This window comes from Ciconia boyciana, chromosome 3 (assembly GCF_034638445.1).
Source record: "Ciconia boyciana chromosome 3, ASM3463844v1, whole genome shotgun sequence".
Taxonomy (NCBI): domain Eukaryota; kingdom Metazoa; phylum Chordata; class Aves; order Ciconiiformes; family Ciconiidae; genus Ciconia; species Ciconia boyciana.
In genome coordinates this window covers 110,092,022-110,113,884 of record NC_132936.1, presented here as the reverse complement: position 1 = coordinate 110,113,884, position 21,863 = coordinate 110,092,022, and the positions used below count along the sequence as shown (strand labels likewise).

At 42.4% G+C, this 21,863-nt stretch overlaps 1 protein-coding gene across 6 annotated transcripts in view; it reads left to right on the top strand.

Annotated features, from left to right (window-relative positions):
* LCLAT1 (lysocardiolipin acyltransferase 1) overlaps window positions 1-21,517 on the top strand; it is a 119,309-nt gene extending 97,792 nt beyond the window's left edge. For all 6 annotated transcript variants that reach the window (XM_072857067.1, XM_072857070.1, XM_072857069.1 and 3 more), the window contains one exon: window positions 17,529-21,517. In XM_072857067.1, the coding sequence (XP_072713168.1) occupies window positions 17,529-18,037 (509 nt within the window). In that variant the 3' untranslated portion in view covers window positions 18,038-21,517. The remainder of the gene's footprint in view (window positions 1-17,528) is intronic.
* The last annotated feature ends 346 nt before the right edge of the window (window positions 21,518-21,863 follow it).

Below are 21,863 nucleotides of genomic sequence, written 5' to 3'. Positions count from 1 at the left end.
TTTGCATTTACGTTGAATTGTGAAAGGAAGACTGAAATCCCTTTTCTTAACCTAAAATATTTTAAATCAAGCATTTATTATGCCTAGATTTGATAAGGCTACTTACCAGCCTAGACATGTTTGCACACAGCAGTATCTTCTCATTTAAATTCAATCACAGTCACAAAACAAGCCTGGCTTAGACTAGCTGAAGATATAAACTTCATTTTCATCTCATTAGGCCACCTGGAAGCAGCAATCAGTGAGTAGTCCTGACGTCAATGGTCTCTCTGCTTCATTAAAATGTTAATTTCATGGCTTTAATTCCCTTTGTAAAACGTGCTGCTGTAGGACACTATATGCAGATTTATTCTGAAGCAGACAAATCTGCATGCCATATTCCTTTTTTAGGGCCTTAGGTTCCTTTGGGTTTTTATTTTTAGCCATTCCTATTTTTATAAACTGCTGTGAAAAGATGATCACCATAACAACCAAAAAGTAAATATTTTCTTAAAACAGCCCTTTGAGAATGTATACTTAAGAATCAGGAATTCAGGGCATCATGCATTTAGTGGTATTTTGCTCTGCTGTTCCCTTTTTCAGTATTCAAAAATGAGACAGGTATTGTTACTGGCTAGCAATTTCAGACAGTAGATCATGAAGGGAAAGCGTCATGTGTAGTAAATCAGAAGCAGCTACATAGATCAGCTGTAGTATCAACATTTTTAGTTGAAGTCCTGCTGATGTCAGGACAAAATGATGGACTTCTCAACAATTTTAGAATCCTTCCTTGATAATATGTACTTTCTTAGCATTTAGTCATTTTCATCTTGCTTTAGGGGATACATTTCTGGTTTTATAGCATACTTCAAAATTGTACGTCATAAATAGAGTTCAACCATTGGTAGTAGAAGTGTGTCTTCAGTACAGGAAAAGAAAAGAATGAGAGTCAGGGAACAGCACAATGTCTGTCTGGAAAAGTTGCTCATCTAGTCTTTTCCCCTTTTACTGTATACAATTCTTCTTTAAGAGTCTGAGTACTATTGTACATTTTTCAAAGTGCTATATAAACTCTAATTAGGTTTTAGTATGCCTATGCTATCTATAGATAGATGTAATTTATACTTGTATTGCAGATGGTAAAACCAAAGTGCAGGGTCTGGACTTCTCAGGAGCCATTGCTGATTGAGCTGCCTGGATCAGGAATACTGTGCTCAGCTGGGTGGCTGATGACACCCTTGGGTCTGGGCTGGTGACAAGACTCAGCAATAGGTCTTCCCACTCCACCCTGGCAGATACTTTCAGGCTCTGTACAAATCCCACTGAGCCCCCACTGGCAGGTGGTACCAAGGCCTTTCTCTGAAGGACCCTGGAAAATGTATGTACCCTGCCGGATGTTCACCTGGCTGCAGGTGGCAAAGACCACCAAGTCCCAATCCAGCAAATAAAGGAGGGGTTTTTTCCTAAGCACTGGACACATCTGAAATTTTCCCTCTGGGAATCCCAGCAGGATTTTCCTGCAGCTAGCCCCAGGAGGATGCTCCTGGTAAGTAACTAGAAACAGGTAATTAATTTGGCCTCATGCCTGCCCTGGGACTGCTGGGAGAGCAGTGTAGATGCGGCTGTATCAGTCTACTACCATGTACATCTCTGCTAGTTCTCTTGAAGGTGTGTACCTCAGGGAGCAAAATAGAAATGTGCCCTGTAATTGTAACTGAGAAGTAGCCAAAACAGCTTTAAAGTTGTGAATAAAGTACAGTTAGACAGCCTTCCAGACCTCCAACAGTTTCCTATTTCAGATTAGGTAAGGTAATTTACCAATGAGTCTAAAAACACATTGGTACCTATTTTGTCATTCTTAGTGTCAAGGGAGAAGTTTTTTGAAAGTCGGTGAAGACAGATGGACAGTAGCCAATTCATTTCCATCTTGGGGCTCTTGCCTACGACGTTATTTCAGCACAGGCAGCACCATAACTCAATGTACTAGTCAATTTAAAATGCCAAAGCGTGCCAGGGTTTTACTCTATGGATAGAATTATTCATTCATGTCTGCAGTTGGTGAGAGTGGAGTGATAATATGACGACTTCTCAGATCACAGATTGATCTAGAAAAATATTCCATTTTGTAAACTCTCTGAGACATTAGCTATTATAGCAGCAGCATATTCACTCTCCTAACACTGTGTTTTGACTTGACGTACAGTATGTCTTATAAACTAATCAAAGAATTGGTCACTTTAGTGTGCGGTCCACTGCATACTAAAGTACACGAGTTACTGCAGGTGTTTGAACAGAAGTTGTCAGTTTGCCAAATGAATTTGTTGTCAGCCTTGACATTTGAAAGGCCATTTCTACAACGGAGCAACATAGTTAAAGTTGCTGTTGTCACTTAATGAACTTATGACTGTAGGTTGACATGGCTTTGGGAGAATAAAAATAAGACGTCTTTTTGTTATGCATTTCTTTTGCCTCAGTCACTAATTATGTGTCGTTCCAGAGATATTCATGCTATAATTGCTTATTGTTTGGTTTGTTGACTTGTTTCTAATGCTCTCAGAAGCGGGGCAGATGGAAGAGTTGGTGGGAGTTAGTTTGTGTCACCATTGCTTAGGCAGAAAACATACTGAGAGGAGTGGTGGACTTTGGGTTTCAGCATTCGTCATGTTTTCCATGTTTCAAAAAGTATAGCAAAGCTGCTGAAGTTCTGCTTTGCTTGTGTTTGCCCACAGAGAGAAAGGTTTTTGCCAGAACTACCTCTTAGAGCTAAACTGTCTTTGAAGTCAGCCAAGCTACGCTGGATTTTTCATTGCCCCGTGGTTTATTTGTGAAAGACAAACTGGCAATTCATCATTCTGCAGCTCTTGAAAAGTCTAACTTAAGCTGTTCCTCAGATGAGAGATTATGCTCTTCAGACAAACTTGACCTTTCTCGCTGCCTTTGTTGATCTGCCGTGTGAACCAGTGACAACTTCTTTGTTCCCGTTTGTAAGGACAGCCTTTTTCCTTCCCACTGGGATGGAAAATGGGAGACACCCAGTTGCTCCTGGCTGGTGAAGACATTGTGCTGTACCATGGCAAAGCCTTCCTGTGGGCAGGTCAGAGCTTTAAGCTCTAATTCCACCAGCCCTGGGCCAGGTCTGTTCCCTGACTCTCACTCCTCCAGAGCAGGGCTGTTGGTGTGTTTACTGGTGGGCAGGAGGGCTCTCGTCCTTCCCCTCCTGGCTGAAGCTCTCCACAGTTGTTTGTGTCCATAGACCAAACACGAGTGAGAATAGCAGTCTTCACCTAAAGTCTGTGCAGATGGCGTCTAGCTTCTTCATGGCCATTGAGACAAGATGTTCAGACTAGTGGGGCTGGATGTTGACTGTAGCGAACCGTGTTATGTACACAAGCACTTGAGGGAAAATACCAAGGTACTACCGAGGAACATGGAGTTTTCTGGGTTGTGCTACTGATGTGTGTGTTTCCAATCTCTGTTTGCTGTCCCTGTACACCTCGGGGTCTCACAGTGGAGGAAGCCGTAGAGCGAGGACCACACGATGCCTTTTGTGCTTTCAGTGGTAAGCCTGGGGGGAGCAGCGCGGAGAGACGTTGTTTAGGCGGTCTTGAGGGAAGGTGTTTCTGAACTCAAATGTGTTAGATACAGCAAAGTGTATTTATGGAAAACATAGCTCAAAAGGATTTTCTGCTGTGACAGATAGTTTCTCCCCTTAATTAAGCGTTGTCCTCTCAATGCACTGTGTGAAATTCAGGGGCCTTCATTTTTCCCGAGTTAAAATATTTAAGGAAAACAATTGTGTGCTGACAACAATGGACTTTTTAACTTGCAGGACATTTGTTTCTACAATTCCTACGAAATAAATTGAACTGCCTAAGTTGATTTTATTCATTGTGGTTTAGTTATGTACATTCTCATATTTGTGTCGAAAAACAATGTTAAAAACATTAGTAATGACTGCTATCAGAGCTTTCTAGCATGCAGTGCCAACGGAGTTAAATGTTCTGCCGGCGTTCAGAGTTGGAAGTTTATAGCAGATACTTTCAGGAAACCAGTTTTAGACTTCCGTTCAAAGAGGCCTGTACCACAAGGATTTACAGCATTTTCTCATCTGCGACTTCAGCTGCCAGCGTGGGATCGCCTTCTGATCTGTATAGAGAAACAGCAGACCACTGCAACCCACATCTTTAACGTGAAGGTACAATGCATAGATTATGAGCCTAAACCTGTTTCCGTTCGCCTTGAGCAGAGCGATGCATTTGGCTCAGTGTCGGGCCATTGTGTACTGGTGTAAGTGGTCTCTCTCAGCCTTTCTCTTGCAGTACTGAGACCAGATCTGACCATGAACCACTGGCCCATGCTTTTGCTGTCCTTGAGATAGGAATTCAGTTTTTACTTCTCAGGCTGGCAGACTGACAGCATCACACATGTGGAAGTACAAGAAGACGGATGCCCAGAATTCAGCTTCTGTCTGGGCACAGGAAAGACTGTTCAGGCACTCTCAGCAGTCTTTGCTCATTTTCATTCAAAGGATTGACTTTAGTATAATTTTTCTAAGCATCCTTATGAACAGCAGTAGTTGGAACAAAACCATTAGCAAATCATGTTATTTCTAGAGACAGATCTTTTTGCTGCTGTGCATTTAAAATGACTGCAATCCCTCATTCATCTGCAAGGCCATGATGCAGTGTTTTCACACATCCTATGGTCTGTAGCATCTCTTTCTCTTTTCCGTGGCACTGTCGTGACAGCTTCTGTTGGTACAGCCGTTCTCACATCACCAATTACACACAACTGAGCTGGAGCTAAGGCCATTGATCGGCGGCTCCAGAAGCCACTGTCGGAGGAAGCTCATCTTCTCCTGGACCTCCCTGTGTCTGTTTTCTGCCGGGTGGAGGAGCAGCTCTTTTCCATGCTTTGTTTTTCCTAGCACTTTACCAGTGAAGGGAAGAAAACATAGAGGGTCAGCACAACACTGTTTGCATTGACGTTGTAAAAGTGTGATGCAGGATAAATAGTGCGCGTCCTTCATCTTGGTTTGAGTGAATGAGTGGGGTAGCAGCTAACCCATGTTACTGGGGGGACCACCACCCCGGTGCCATCAGGATGCAAACAGGAGGATGTTTGGTTTTACAATAAGAACTACTTGAGCAGCTTTCTGTGGTTTATACAGGGAAAGAAAAGTAGGAGACATTCAGTTATGTGCCATGGGCACCCATAGGGCCATGCCGCATTAAAGAAATGCATCCTGAGAGAGAGCAGTCAGTTGTAGCCGCAGGCTGCAGGTGGGGAGGGCTGGGGGGGTTGCGCTGGTTGCTCTGCCCTAGCCGCTCTCCTTCTGTAGCGGCACCTGTGTTATGGGAGGTTTCTCTGCATGAGGAGGATCCAAAGACCGTCAGACCCTTCAACTTTATGGCTTCTTTCCACCAGAGGAGCTCCCCCAAGTAGCTGCAGTAGGGTTTGGGTCTGATCCCATGCCGTCAGGGAGGAAAGGAACTATATAATCATTATCCTTTTTAGAAATTTTAACCACAGCCTGTGGAGGGATGGCAGTGCTTTATCTGACAAATATGTCACTGTCTTTCATCAGCCGATTATAATCATCTTGGAAGTTCCAGTGTGTCTGTTTTTCCCTCTTCCTTTTTACTATTGTGTTTTGTTTAACTTCCCCTAATGAGCCCAGTGAAAAGCAATTGTTCTAAATAAATCATGTGTGCTACAAAGCAGTATATCACAATTAGGTTTCCATTATACTTTAATTAGGCATTTCATTATTAAATTTATGTCTTTGGCTTCTTCCAGGTCTCAGACTAATCCTGAAACAAATTCCTCTTTGTGGATAAATATTAGTCAGTCGTAATTAAAGAGTATTCATTGGAGCTGCGGCTTTTCATTAAATCCCTTTCTGATTAAGATGGCTCCCCCAAGTACTGGGCTGATTAAATTTAATAAGATTTGTCCACTTGTGTGTATCATGGTCTGGTGGAAACTGTTTTAGCACCAGGGGATTGGGAACAATAAGTTCATATCTCAGTGCAGGCAGGCATGGGTCTAAATGCCTGTTGTGTGCAGTGCTTTATGCTCTGGTGTCAGGGGGCTCCATGGTTTGTGTGGTCGGTCAGCGGAGGGGAAAAAAACCATGGAAATTGAATTAGTAGTGCTAGAGTTGAATATCAAAGGGTTAAGTTACATCTAGAGGGTTATGCTAAAGAACGGAAGATTAAAGTAAGTTAGAGGCGCTGTTGTGTTGACTAATTCATGACTAGGGCTTTGCTGCTTAATTGAAACCCGAGTGCTTCTCTACCCCAAACTGATTTCACTCAGTGAGATGTATAGCTGAGCTCGTTTCTATGTAAATATGCCTCATCTGCGAATTCAGATAATAAAACAGACATGCCTGACAGAAGCTCTTCTAATGGCAGAGTATGAAATGTTTTCAGAGCAAAATCCTTGTCCTGGATTTAAAACAAGGTGGAGCAAAAGCGTGATGTGGCTTTAGTATATATATCCATCAGAGAGAAGTTATAAGCCTCACAATTTTCTGTGTGCTGAAATTATGCCTTCTTGTCAGGCTGCTGGTGCTGTTCTGCATTCCTCTTGCTTTGTACACAGAAATGAAAACAAACCACTGTGACCAAGAATGGCAATAGCACAAATCGGCGAGGCATGAAATGCAAGAGATTGGCTCAGGACGTCTGCGGAAGCACTCCATCCAAATATTTGAGGTGGCTGCCAGCAGGTGTTTTTTCAACATCTAGTTCATACTCTATTTTTGGTGCAGGGTACATTTTCATTTAGTGTTTTGGTTCGGTATGGGCCGTATTTGTAATACCGAGTCTCTCAAAAGTTTGAATGCGTTTTCAGTTTCTTCTCATGTGTCCCAAACATAATGGCACTGGATATATCATCTAGCCCATCTTTTTTATTGCGAGGAATCCAAGTTGACCCCTAGTTCCAGATTGCTGCTCCTGGGGCTGCGGAAGGCTGCGCTAACCATGAGTGATGCCTGGGACAGTTTGAAGAGGGCAGGATTATAAAGCAGTGTCAGGTCACTAAGCAGCTAAAGAGTACTCTCTAGCGGTTGACTTTGGGTAGTGATAAGAACAGATAGCGAAGTGCACTGAATTAACAGGAGGTTATTTGTAGCCATTAAAAAAAGGGAGGAAAATAGAGTAAGGCGAGGAGAGGAAGCTGGACTTTATATCTGAATTATAGAAAAGAATGGATGTAATGCACTAGAAGCCAAGAATAAAAGCTCTTTTCTTTAATAGCCATCATTTATTTACTTATTGCTGCTGCTGCAATACAGCATTGGATGGTGTTATGGTATTCATAGCACCATCCTTCCATTGGCATGAACTAAGGGCTGATGGAAAGTGAAAAGTCCATGGCGTTTCTGAGGAGATAGGATGCACTTTGATCAGTTCATTACTGAGCGAAAATTGCCACAACTGCTTCCTTCTGAATATCTGTGGTGAATTATTTTTCTCTACTCCTCACAGTGTCTCACACTAGCTTTGTAGTGATTTCACAAAAGACAAGACTCAAAATAAGTTGCATGGTCAATCTGCAGATCGGCTGGGGTCTGATGTTCCTCTATCTAAAACAATTTAAAAATTATTAAAAACAATGATAAAATGATGACAAAATTCCTACCCTACATCCTGGAAAATCATAAAACTATTTAAAAAAAAAAAGACGATAGATGTATGTGAAAAGAGTGTAAGCAATGGTTTTGGAAGAACAGGGGGGAAGTAAATAACATTAATAGAATGAGCAGCAAGATTGGGAAGGGTAGCCCCTTTAATGCTTGTATTTTAATTGGGATGCTGAAAGCTAACATGCTTTTGTGCTACAGCGTGGCAGTTCATACATACTGCTACTCCTTACATCTTTTAAAATGTAGCACTTTTCCAAAAATTCCAGGTCTTAAGCCAGCTGCATTGTTTACCGAGCAGTAATATCCTGCGATGTTGAGCATCATTGGTATGGCAGTTGTGTATGTAAACTGTTCCAGTGTTTTGCTTTACTCTTAACTCAGTGAGGCCAGGCAGAAATGAGAGTGGGAATTGCAGATGCAACAGCTGAATTCTGGCAGAACTGGATTAGCTTGAGTAGGGACGTGTTTCCTCTTGTAGAGATTGATGCTTAATTCCATCCGCATTGGAGAGATATTGTTCATGCAGGCAGAGAGCAAAGAAACGTACATGGGTGGATTACTTCTTTCTCAGATTCCCAGTGATTTCAAATGCCCAACAAGTAACAGAGGAATTAGGTGGATAGTCTGCTATATTAAAAGAAAACAATAAGCTTGAGCTGCTTATACATGCTTTGTGTGTGTGTGTGCATGTATGATTTATTTTAAGGATATTTAATATCTTATTTTTGCTTAATTGTCATGATACTTAGCTTTCCAGAAACACTTGGATGACTAGTTTAACTTTCTTTATAAAAGTTTAAAAAAAATCAGCCATTTCCTAATATATGTACGTTTGCCTGTCTAGAAAGACATCTTACCATGAGAAGGTAGAGTACATGCAATGCTTTTTAAAAGGCTTTCACTGCAGTGTAGTAAATTGTCTTTATTTCAGTCATAATTGTGATTCTTGTCTGAATTTGTTGGCTGTTTGCCAGGAAATTCATGTTAGAGCTTAGTGGAGTTGGGCAGTTGCGTACCAGTGCATCAGTGTCTGTCTGTTGTATGAAATATCATTTTTCTGTATGAATAAGTAGTAGTGTACTATAAGCCTAGAAACAATGCTTTCTCCTTCCTAACATGTAACATACCCATAAAAACCAAATCCCATATGTATATGTAGAGCAGACATGTAGTATGGGAGGCTGGGAGTGAGCAGATATGCAGGCGGGGGAAGAAACACGGCATTTTTGTTAGCTGGATTTGATAAATATAGTTTGGGAATGATAGAGTAGAGAGTGGTGAGTCAGTTATGCCTGGTCATCCCTAATGACTGAAAATAACTTGTTATTCCAACCCTTTTATCCCTTGTCTCCCTCCTCTCCACATATTTTGTATGTTATTTATAGCTCAACCAGCTTTTGCTTTGCAGTTCATAAAATAACTCTTCAGAGCTGGGGAGGGAAGACGGAAGGGCAGCAGCCCCTGGGCAGTCTTGTGGATGGAGCCGCTGGGTCGGCGCATTCCCCATCGCGATGGCCGGGTCCCTCCTCTGCCCTGCACACCCTTCCCTCGTCTGGTCAGAGATTCCTCTTTTAAACAAGCAAACTCAGTTCCTGAAGTTATTAGTCGGTTTGGGTTGACAGCGGTACCCAGGAGCTACGTGTAGCATTTCAGACGAGCTGGCTGTGGCTTTGATAGCAGCTGGGTCGGAGGGTGTCTGTAAAGCCTTAATGGAGGTTGTAAAGTGGTGTGAAACGTATGAAATCCAGCACCACAACTCATACTTGTATTTTGCCCGTGAAGTGTAGCTGTGCAAACAATGCGTGCAGTAATTATGAGGTAAATCTTCTGTATTTCACTTCTGCTTGATACATGCATAAGTATTTTTGTACAGTTTAATCCACAAACCAAGAATCAGTTTAGCACTCGATATATCTTAAACTGCAGACCAGGATAATATACTTCTTGGTCTGCTCTTAGCTTTCCCGGCTTTCCCACAGTACTGACTTTTCATACCATAACTGAACTACACTGTGGCTTCCTTCTTGTAGTAGCTCTGATTTGGAGAGGAGGAAGGGAGCTGGCAGGTGTGTCTGCTGAAGAAAAGAGCATCCCTCCCATTCAAATAGAAAAGAGGGACATCTACTCCTGCCGCTGTAGTAACATTGGTTTATAGTCCTGCAAAGAATCACTCAATCTGTAAGAGGCATTTAAGTCGATTAGATTTTATTGGCATTACAAGTTCATTGTAGTGATGCTGATTTAAAAAAAAAAATTCATTAGAGGAATCGCCTACCTCATGCTAAAAGCGTTAAGACAACACAGGATGTCTGTCGTATAACATCCCATGGCAAAAACGAAAGCGTTCTGCATAAGCTCCTGTGGCCTGTGTTATTCAGGAGATCAGATTAGATGATGATAACATTCCAGTCTGGTCTTAAATTAATTAAATGAGGTATTCACAGAGATTTCAAAGTCAAAGTGGATCCCTCCCCCCGCAACAACTTCAGTTAGTGGTATTGTTTTACACATTAATGAGGTGTGGCATCAGGCTGCAAAACTATGTGATTTGAATGTATTTAACAAAAGAATTAAGCACACGTAATGATTGCTGATAGCTATGAGGATGTCCTTATTTCTCTTGATCTTCGTACCAGCCAGGCTGGAGGTACCTCGTAGTGGATCCCAGTAGTCGACTACTCCTGTATGCAGCACCCAGAGCCCAGCTCCTACTGCTGGGGAGCAGAAAGCAGCCAGGGCTGCCCCTTCCCCAGGCTCCCACCCTCAAGGACAAGAGGTGCAGTTTTCTCAACTCCTTCGTGTCGGCAGATGGAAGGTCTTCCTCTCTCCTTGTATCACAACGCCAGTGGAAAATCGGATAGCTAGAGAAAGAATTGGTATGCAGGATCACTCTTGTCTGTTAATCAAGGCCAGCATTATCATTCTGTCTTTTTTTGTTTGCTTATTTGATTGCTACACTTACCCAAAAAAGATTTCCAATAACTACTGAGTTGAAAGTGATTTAGATTAACCCTGGCTGACACTGCTGCTTTAAAGAGGGCTGCCTGAAGTTTTAAATCTTCACAAGGATGATACTTCCCAGGAGGGGCTGTAAATCCTTGAAGCTGCTCCCTCATGATACTGTGTTCTCAAAGAAAAATGGCTCAAATCTCAGGAGCCAAGACAGTAATATTTCCCAGTAAGCAGTTTTAGATGGCTTTTGTTTTAATGTCCAAAAATGTATCTTTGTCTCAAAGCTAACGTACAATACTCAGATATTGTGAAACATAATTAGTTTTGTTCTACTTGTTTCCATATCTGTTTTGATTATGTTGTTGATCAGTTTGTTTACAGAAATGCCAAGCCTCCTTCTGCCGTCTTTCCTAAGGAAATGTTATATAAAATTGAGGATATTAAGGGGTGGGTGGGGGAGCTACAACCAGTGTTTTTATGGAAGCCTGGAGCTGTATGAAGCATCTGGAACTGTGTGATGGACAGGTATGCTGCTTTGCAGGAGGAAGGAGTTACACTTATGTTATGGTGGGAGGTGGAATGGCCTCACATATTGGTCCCACTTGTCACAGAACAGCTTATTTTAAGGTTATCATGAATATTTTGTTGTGAGAGCATCTCAGTATACCTCTCTCCGTTCTGGCTCAACTCATTGGCACGCTGTTCTGTGATGTACTGCGGTTAAGAATAGCATCTTCTCTACTGGATCAAAACAGGGGAAGAGACTGTATAATCCTTGTATGATTTAAAGTAATGTCAATGATAACTAAAGTAGGACAAATTACGGCTGCTGAGATCCTTGCTAGGGACGGAAATGGGTAATAGCCACCACTGTTAATGCCAAGGAGACTCAGCTGCCCATTTACCTTCCAGACTGCTGAGAGTCTGAGCAGTTCATTGCATGGATTTGCCTGGGGCCCATCCTCATTTTAGGCTCACTGATGGTCATTTTGGCTTTAAGAGCTTCTGTTCTGAATCATCATTTTGGCCCTCAAGTCGCTGCTTATATAGATCCTTCTGTCTCGCAGTGAGCTTGCTCAGCATTGCTCGGTCCCGAGTACGAGCAAGAAAGTGTCCTTGTCATTGACGTGAATGATAACTGAGGAACGAGCAGTGCTTGACCTCCCAAGCGATCCTTACAGCACAGGGGATGGGTCCATCCAACCAGCCCGCTTATTTGGGACTGTGCTGTGGGGCTGAGCATCTCTTCTGGCAGTTTTCACTAATTGCAGCTACCTTGTAATATTTGCTTTGCAAATGTATTTGAAAGCAGCTTAAAATAGTTCACTGCTTCCTTTTACATTCAGGCTGGTTTTTCCCCCTAGAATTAAAATACTGTGCTGACGTTGTATTATTTAATACACACACATTAAAAGTAATTTCAGTTTACCTGTGATACCTTTATTTTGAACCTCGTAAGAGGCTCTTGGTTGTAAGGTTTTATAATAGGTTGTGAGGTGAAAGGCTTGTCTGCACACACGCAAAGGAGCACAGGAGCACAACGGCAGGTAGAGAAAACCCTAAAATCCAGACAGAGAAACAGATCCCCTACCTTGGCTCCTCTGAGGGCTGTCACGGGGGAGCCATCAGCCCGTGGACCAGGGGTGACACCCATCACAGTGAGTCAATGGGAGAGGCTCCTGTCCATCACCTTACAGACCAAGGGGGTTTACTGCTTGCAGGGCTTTGGGACTCGTTACGAGATGCCCAAGAGGAGCATTTGGGGATTGTACAAGATTTGTTATGGTATATTTAGGGGAGGAACCAGAAGTGGGGAAAGAGATGGTTCAAGGTGGCTTGGGAGGAACAAGTTTGGGAAAATAGAGGAATAAGGGGTAAAAGGGGCTGGTCCCATGTTAATGGGGCTGGTCAGTACACTTGCCTGGCTGTGCCTTGCACCTTATCAGCCCAGTCTGCCCCGTCTTCTCACTAAACCCCATTTCTAACTGTTTTCCTGGTGAGGAGACTCTGTGGGTGTGCTTATGGAGGTCCAAGTGCCAGCAACTGGAGAGACCGGGGTCCATGTCTATTGTGCGGGTGCATATGTCAGTGAGTGATCACTAGTGACTATTGAGCAGGACTAGTGGGCGAGTAGGGTAAGAGGCTGGGGAGTCAGGTATCAAAGTGGCCATAAGTCTTGATACTGGAGATAGTCAGATGGTCACAATTTGGCTACTGGAGGGACTGCAAGGTCCATGCTTGGTGGCTGAGGAGACTGTGGGGTCTGGGGTCAACTGAGACCAGTTTGTATGTCTGTCTGTCTCTGCATGAGGCAGCTGGAGAAGAGAGGATCTGAAGACCGGCTACTGGGTGGCCCTGAGTGTCTAAGGCCAGTAACAGGGGGGATCGACGGTGTGTGTGTGTGTCCATGCAAGGGGTCTGTACCGGCCACTGGAGAGGGGCTGTGGCCCCAGGGGCTCAAGTGTGCAGGTGCCAGCACCTGGGACGACCAAGAACCCAGGGCCAGCTACAGCATAGACTGTCTATGGCCAGTTTCTGGAGGGATCCAGAGCCTGTATATATGTATATAATTCCCCACTGACAGACCTTTATCCTAATCAACCAGAGAGGGGAACACTATGAGGCCATTTTGTTTGCTTGAGTGGTGTGTTTTCTGTCCCTGTTGATCCGTGGCTGTCCGTCTGTCTGTGCCCATGCATTGTACATGTGTGTGCGTGTGTGTATTGGGAATACGTGCTCAGACTCGCTTCTAGCTGGGGCAGGGAGATGCAGCAACCTCGCCTCTACTGGGCTACCAGATGCTGCAACTTCTAATGTAAAATAAAAATTCTGATGGAACAGCTGGTGTAGAGAAAAAAAAAAAGTCCTAATATTTTTAAAAGAAGGCATCTTTCTCTGATGCTGTTATTTTGGTCATGAACCTGGTAAGTTCTTCCTCTGCCACCTCTAAGTGCAATGCCCAAAGCAACCAGCTGTGCATTGTGATTGCTTGAAGTAATGTTGTGTAGCAACAGAGCCTGAAATATAAATAACTCTGATTGGAGCACAGAAAGTTTAAAAAACAAAAGAATAGTGCTTTTGAATCATTTTCTCATCCAAAATGGAGACCGCCACATGGATTAATCATCATCTGCATGTTACGCAGTTTATAGCTGCATAACAATAATTACAAATACATTTTATATTCACTCCTGAGCACTGTTGTAAGCTGTCCTTTTCTGAGGTTCTTTTATAAAGCATAGGACAGAATATTGTTCATCGGTATGAAGGATATATAGTTCTACTACTGCAGGAAGAAAGTTGTGAGACTGTAAAGCTACTGAAAGTGGTGTCTCTTTGTCCTGAAGAGCTGGGCTCCCTGCCTGACATTTTAGCCTTAATGGCAGTTTCTTAGCTTAATTAGTAGATTTCAGATGCAAAACTGTGCACATTATTTGATTTCTTCTGTCTTTCCTTCCTTCCCCAATGGGATGTGGATACATGCAGGATAAAGAAGATCCCTCAGATGTCACTAAAAGCATTGCAAAAAGTAGTTTGTCCACCGACATCTTCTCTGAACGGTGAACAAATATGCTTGCTTACTTCATTTTTGACCCACTAGAGAAGTAGAATGATGTGGCTTCCCTTAGGGCAATTTCTTCTTAAAATGTGCAGAAGCAGGTTTTTTAAGCAGATTTTTAAATTCAAGTGGAAAAAAGATCTTGAAAATCAGTGACTGCCCTGCGTCTTCACTTTGGATTGCTTTCTTTTGCTGGTTGACTGGCACTTTGCTTTTGATCTGAAACATGTGAAAGATGTCTCCAGACTGCAGAGAGAACAAGCTTAACTTCAGAGGGAAACGGAGACAGTAAGGATGCTCTAGCCAAGAATGCGGGTTCAAAACTGCCTGATTAAACCTAGCCCAAGGGAATTTTGTCCTTGCTCACAAATGGTCTACCTTCATCCGCTGCGGTAACTTTTCTTCTTTTTAGCAGATTCGCTTGTAGCATGTTTGGCGGTGATGCATTCACCGTGCCCATGTTAAAAGATGCCATTGATAAATCAGCAGAGAATATGCAGAACCTTTTTGTTCAAGTGTGCAGTGTGGATCCCGCAGCCTTACTGCACGTAACACTAGCAGGGCATGTTTCTTTCAACAGCTGTAGAAAACTGATTGAAGCTGGTCCTTTCCACATGCTTGCCTTGCCAGGGAATTAAAGCTTCAGGCTGCCATTTGTGTGGAGTTTTTAAATATGTATGACCCAAACAAGGGGCCTGTTGAGAAAGGCTCTAATCTTCTTGCATCTGAAACCTGGTATTCTGCTCTTCTCTCTTTCTGATGTTTCTGTGCGTTCAGATATGCTAAATCTACCTTTGAAGTTTCATTTCTTCTCGTGTAAAATATGCTTTAATAGGTAAACCTTGCAGCTGGGAATTAGGAGATACTGGTTCAAGCTGGACACAACGAGCAGTTCACGTAATCATCCTTTGCCTCGGTTTCTCCGTTTGTAATGCAGAAAGAGTGACGTCCACCCTCCTGTACGCATCTCTCTGGCTTTGTTCTGGGTAGCTAATTTAGAAGCCATAATGTAGTGTAGACCACCTACAGTCTGGCGTGAAGCCCTGCTGGAAGGTCCAGGGGGATGCTACAAATCCATAGGTAAGGAGTAGAGGCTTCCCTGTTTCTGAGCAGGAATTCACGGGCAGAAATACATCTGCATGCTGAAGAGATGAGACCAGCTGTGTGGCTGCAGGGAGTCCTGCCCGGTCCTGCCAGTCCCACTTGCACTGAGTCAGAAAATCTGTGTCTTAAGCAAATCTGATGATTTATTGTCTGTGGTCTGTATGCCAGTGATCCTTATGTGTAAAGCTTTGATTTTTCAAGAACGTTTGCATGTAATGGCAGACTGACCGTTTAGCTGCAGACACAAATGACTGCAAGGTGGGCGAGAAACTCGTGGAGCCAAAAACTCTTTTCATAGAAGGCGCTTTTTTCATCTCAGGAAGGCTGAGCTTTTCTGGCCTCCCTCTTGAGGTAAAGCGTGTAGGTGTTATGTGCCACTAGGAGCTGGGGAGCTATGGAGGATCAGGAGGAAGACAGATTTTAAGAGATGCGTATCTCAGAGGCATATGTAGCAGCCCTTCCCCTGACTGGGACAGGAACTAGGGGATGTCTGTCCTGTGGGGTGACTGTAATTCCTTCTGATGTCAGAAATACTTGGAGTAGGGGGAGGAAAAATGTGAGCTGTTTTCAAAATGAAAATGCTTTGTGCTAAGGTGCAGCAGGCTGGTCATCGTTTCCCAGCAGGGTTTCTAAGACACGTTCAATTTTGGCATCACTTGGAAGGAGATCTGAAAGGTTTTATCCATGCAGAATACAGTAATGCTGTGCTTAGATAGGATGTGATCCCATAGCTAGACAAAAGCTGGAGTATTGTGTTTTGCTCTGATAGACCTCCTAGGAGCCATATATAGCTGTTTAAAAACCCAAGTAACCTGCCACAAAACTGTCCGAGAGAGATCGTTATAAGACAGAACAGTTATAAAATACTCTGAAGGGCTGAATAGGGTTTTTCCCCCTCTTGTGCTATTTGGAGCTGAACTGTAGATACATCTTTTTGAACATGGCCTTTTAAAATAACTTTCTATTCTGTCCCTGTCATTTTTGGAGCTGTAAAGGAAAGCCAAAATGCCAGGGAAGGGGAACAAATGAAAAGGGGGAGTGGGGCTAAAGAGTAGGTTTTGATCATCTTTGCAAGAAGTGACATCATCTATGAGAACAAAAGTCTTCAGTTGCTGCAACTGGAGACAGCTTTTAGTCTCCAATTCTATTTTGCCCTGAGCCAGCCAGCCAAATAAAAACAGCGGGATAAATCACTGCTGGCAGAACTTAGCGGTTATGCAACATCCAGTGCACCATGCGCCTATTTTTAGGTCAGTTTTACACTAGCGGAATTTACTTTATGAAATTGAAAAAGAATGTCTGGTCAGAGGCTGGGGGATAAAGAGGGTATTTAGAAAGTGCAAAATGTAAAAACACTTATTACAAAGATGCGCTAGCAAACCCCACTTTGGCAATACTGATATCCTTTCAAGAGTGTTGGCTCGATCAGGCATGATAATGAAGAGTAGAGGGTTTTTTCATCAGTATTTCCTTGAAATTCTGATTTGCAGTTGCTTTTTAAATGTTTAACTATACTCACGTTACCCAAATAGCTAACTATATGTGGTTTACTTAAAGCTGGGCTTCTCCACCATTTATGCTGTACTTGTCTTCACCAGATCTGGAATGCAGCAAGCAGCAGCTCACCTCCTTACAGTACTGGCTGGTCAGATTTAAAGAAATTGTGTTAACTGGAGTGCTCTGCAAAGCTGGCTGAGCTGCAGATACTCCTCATCCTTTGTGAGATACCCTAGATTTAATGAGCTCCTGATATTTAGCTGGTATATGTTTCATGCATGTTTTCTCAATCTTCAGCAAATTAGGATTGTGTATGCTGCTTGCTCCAGATCAAACTGAATCTTTTTCAATGTTCACAGGAACATAGACTAAGTTGTATTTCATTAGTTAAAAGCAATTTCAGCTTGTAGCATAGGTACGAATAACTGAAGATCAGTCTCGCATACTCTGCTCTTTATCCAAGACCAGATGTGCATCTTCTCTCCTTTAAATTTGACTTTATCCTCTTAGTCACTGTGTTGTAATTCTATGGTAGTTTGTACTGTGTATAATTTTGTTCACAAATTTTTTTGCTCAGATTCAGAACAGATAATGATTGGGAAAAGTTTTACCTCTCAGCCTTTAGAGATTTTAGCAGATAAAACATGCTCTGCATAGCTAACATATCTTTGGGATTTCTGTCACAATTTGGACAGTTTTCAATCACGCCTTGAAGCAAATTCGTGTTCTGACCATTGCATGATCTCTGTTGATCTTTTTTTCCCCAAACCTTTCTGCTAGGTGACAATCTCGATGCTATCCATGACATAACTGTGGCATACCCCCAAAACATTCCTCAGACGGAGAAGCACCTTTTGAATGGAAACTTCCCAAAGGAGATTCACTTCCACATCCAGAGATATCCCATAGAGACGGTGCCCACTTCTAAGGAGGAGCTGCAGCTTTGGTGCCGGAAGCGTTGGGAAGAGAAAGAGGAGAGACTCCGACACTTCTACGAAGGTGGAAAGTGCTTCAGTGCAACAGGGCCAAGCACTATTCCACCGTGTAAATCTGAGCTCAGGGTCCTCGTGGTTAAGTGCATCTCGCTCCTGTATTGGACCGTGTTCCCACTGGGTATGCTGGCACTGCTGTACCTGTACAGCTTTGCACGATGGTATTTTGCAGCCATGATCATCTTTTTTGTCGTGCAGCAAAAGATATTTGGTGGGCTGGAACTAACTGAACTTGCTTGTCATCGGTATTTTAAAAAGCAACAGAAATTTCACAACACAAAAATAAAAAACAATTAGTTCTGGGGTAGAGAAAGATGTAAAAATGGGTCAGTTTGAGATGTCCTGCAAATTTTATGCACAGGGAAGAATTTTTGCATGAGAATTGTGTTTTACTATCGCCGTTGTTAGACATTTGCACTTGATTCTGTGAAGAGAAAGAAAAATGTTAGTTATTGCTACACGTGAAAATGGTACTTTTTAATCTCTGAATGTAATTTCAACATTGCTCTTGTAAGCAGCTAGCAACTGCATTCTGCTGTAATTAAGAAACAAATTGCTGGATTATTGAACAATCATAAGGACGTTAATAAATGTGACCTGCACTGAACTTTCATGTAGAAACCCAAACTGTCCAGCTAAGAGAGACAGATGTATGATTTCTGTATAATCAAATTGTCATGAAGTAAGCACCGGATTTGGAAAGCTGGTAAGTTTAACGACGTTTTGATGGTAGGTGGAAGTTGGAGGAGAAGTTGCTCTGTTTCTTTTTTCTATTTCAACCTTATTTTAATGTAATATTTTCGCATAAGCTTTTCCAAACACTACCGAACCTACCACTATTCAACCATTCTGGCTTGGGCACTCAGAAGGATTTTTGAGCCTTGCAGTATTGTGTTGTAGTACAGAAAACAGTGCTGGCTCTGCCTCCATTTAAGTCTTAACTGTTTATTTAACAGACCTATGCAGCTAAGTTTTGATTTCTCAGTTCCATCCTGTTTCGGTCGCCCTGTTAGCTGCGGGAGACTTGTTTCTACTGTCGTATACAGAGCTGCAGGATAGGGGAGCTGGTTTTTTGTTGTTTGGTTGGTGTTTTTTTCTGGTAGAGGCAAAAATAAGTCTCTGTCTCTGAGTAGCTGGCAAATGTTTTTCATAAAGGTCTCCTTGTAGACATTATTTGTTTGAAAACATTTTATTTAGTTTTCAGAGTAGGCAAGATATCTTTTTTTTTTTGAAGCATTTATTTGGGTTTTCACATTGCTTCCTTAAGCATTTCAAGTGTCCATATAGATAAGCAGAAAGACTGCTTGTTCCATGTGTGTCAGCCAGACCTGTTGAAATGCATCTGATGCAATGGTTGTCTCCTTATAGGTACAAGAGGTGGGTTTCAGACTTAGCACAGCACAGGGACATTGAGCTACATCTTCCCTTTGCAATATTCTCTTTGATCGCCTGATGACATCATTGCTTTTCCATATATAATACAAGTAATGTTCATGCTCACGTAGTAAAAGACATAAACATTGCCAGCACTTAGGAGACACTTCAGGTTAGATTTGTTTTTCAACCTCAAAAATGTTAGACCACTTGATCAACTGTATTGCTGCAAAACCTTCCTGACTCACTAAATATTTGTTGTTTATTGCATGAAGGCTTGTTTGAGCTAAACCGAGATGGCCTGGCTCCGTATGTTGCGTGGCATTGCCATGAAATGTGAAAGTACGGAGTGCAGAATATATCTTGTACTGTGCTGAATGTCTCAAGCATTGGGTCAGCATGGTAGACACATCTGTTTTCTTCTAAATTACAACACTAAACATCTTCTCTCATGTGTTTGTATCAAAGGCTATTTTTCAAACGGATCACCAGCCTCTATTCAACTGTCCCTTGCAAGGTGACAGGTATTTTTTAATCTACGCTTATAATAGCTAATTGTTTATTATGCAGAAAGTACTTGAAGCCATCTGTTTTACTCTATTTTTTTTTAATCTCTTTTTTCTTAAATAAAACTAGGTTTATATTTAGGGTTATGTTTCTTAATTATTTTTTCATATTTATATTTGAGTACCTGACGACTGACAACTGGTGTTTCATTGTCACGAGTGGAAGGAGGTCCTTTCTGCACGATGAGGACTTTTTTTAACCTAATTCTGTGATATCAAAGGTGTGGTTACAGCTTAAATCTACGTAGCCTGCTTTTCCTTCACCTCATACTCCACTTTGGTGCAGTTCCCTGCACATCTGGGTAACTCGCCGCAAGGAAAACCTAAAAACCTCACTTACGGTTAATGCAGAGGAGACCTAAAAGGCTTCTTCTAGTCTGTCCTGAGCCATGGCTGTGCTTTCACACCAGGAGTAACCATGACCAGCCTACTCCAATAGCCTTAACATAGTCTTCAGGAATGACTTTGGAGGACAGGTTATGTATGTTGGTGACATAAATACCAGCTACACTTTTCTCAGTCGTTCAGAGAACTTTGTGGGGTCATCAAATGTATCAGAAACATCAGTCTTGGTCATGGAGCAGCGAAAGATTTACATCTGTGTGTGATTAGAGTTGGGCTCGGAAAATGAAATCAAATGCAATCCATCATTGACCCTTACAAGGGGTTTTCTCCCAGCTGGAGCCAAACATGTAACTTACTGTAATGTGGTAAACATCCTGCAAATCTGTAATTCATCCTCCTCATTTATTCAGATCAAAGAAAAAGAATAATTGTCTTGTCAGCTGCAAATGCCACATTTGCAGTGCCTGACTCCATCATGCAGGGCAGCATGTGGTAAGTGAAGAATCCTCCTCTCACAAGGACGGGTATTGGCTTTGTGATTGACGTAAATGTTCAGATTATGTGCATCATTTTCCAGCTCAATTAGAAATGCAAGACAGGGGAAAAAAAATTAATAAAAAGCTTTGTGGATACGGAAGCTTCTTTGTTTAAAAAGTGGTTAAGGAAGAGGGGGAAGATCTTTCTGTGAATGCTTTTTTTCCTCTTTGGTCAAAATGTAGCTTTTTACTCAAAAGGTTCTAATATACAGATTTTTGGAGACTAATTTGTTCTTACTCACCCTTTTTCCCTATTCAAAGTACATTAAGATATGCCAGGTAAATCACTTTGAAATGTTTTCAATGCTGTTAGGTTAAAGGTGCTAGTACTCCAGGAATCACACACAGCTCTCTTTCGTGGGACGCATATTGGCACCCAGACTCGTCTCACTCGTTAGCACGTTTGTCACGGCTCGCCTTCTCTCGTAGTCCCAGCAGCCGCACTGTTCAGCGGTGACTGCTCCGTCTACGGGACCTACAGGTCTTGGTAGGTCTTGCTTACATTATCTCAGATCAATGACGTGCTTTAGGGATGCTGCTCTCGTTTGCTCAATCAAATGTTTCCTCATCAGCATCAGGGGTTTCTTTCTCTTTGCTCAGAACAGAAGGTTGAAATCCTGCCGTCTGTGTTTGTCATCAAGCTCATCTGAGTAGCAGGACGTCAGACCAAGATATTTCTCTCTTGGCTTCAAAGCTGCAAGGCCTGAAGCTGGTCTGTAAGGTGTCATCTTGATCATATGAAATGTAGTTCCTAGTTTTGTGCATTGCATCAATCTCTGTTGTTTAAAAAAGATAGGTGTTTTTATAACTTGATTTTATATGTACACTGTGTGAAAGGAAACACCAGGATACTACAAACCTACAGAAAGCCTTAGTTTTCAGAATTCACTGATTATATTAGAATGTTTTAACCATGTACCAGTTACTCTACAGCAACAATAAAGACCTGAAGCATTGCATGTGTTTAATTTGGCCGTTTTCTTTTTACTGCGTGACATATTCTGTATGTGCCCATAAGGAACAAACCTTGTCTTCAATTGTATGGCTGTCTGTCTTGGGCAGACTGGTGTCCGTCCGGGTGCTCGACCCACGGTTTGTGGCTGTTGAGGTGGTGTGTCTCCCTTCTCTCCGTGGGAGGTTGGAAAGGGGCGGCTGGCTGTACCCTCCCTTCTAGCCTCTTCGTGTAAAGGGATGTGGAAGCCTTCGAGTGTGCAAGAGGTACAGCTCAATTTTAGCCTTGCTCTGCTGCTTAACCAGTGCTGCTTAGGAATAAGCTGTGGTTCGAAAGAGCATGTTAGCTAT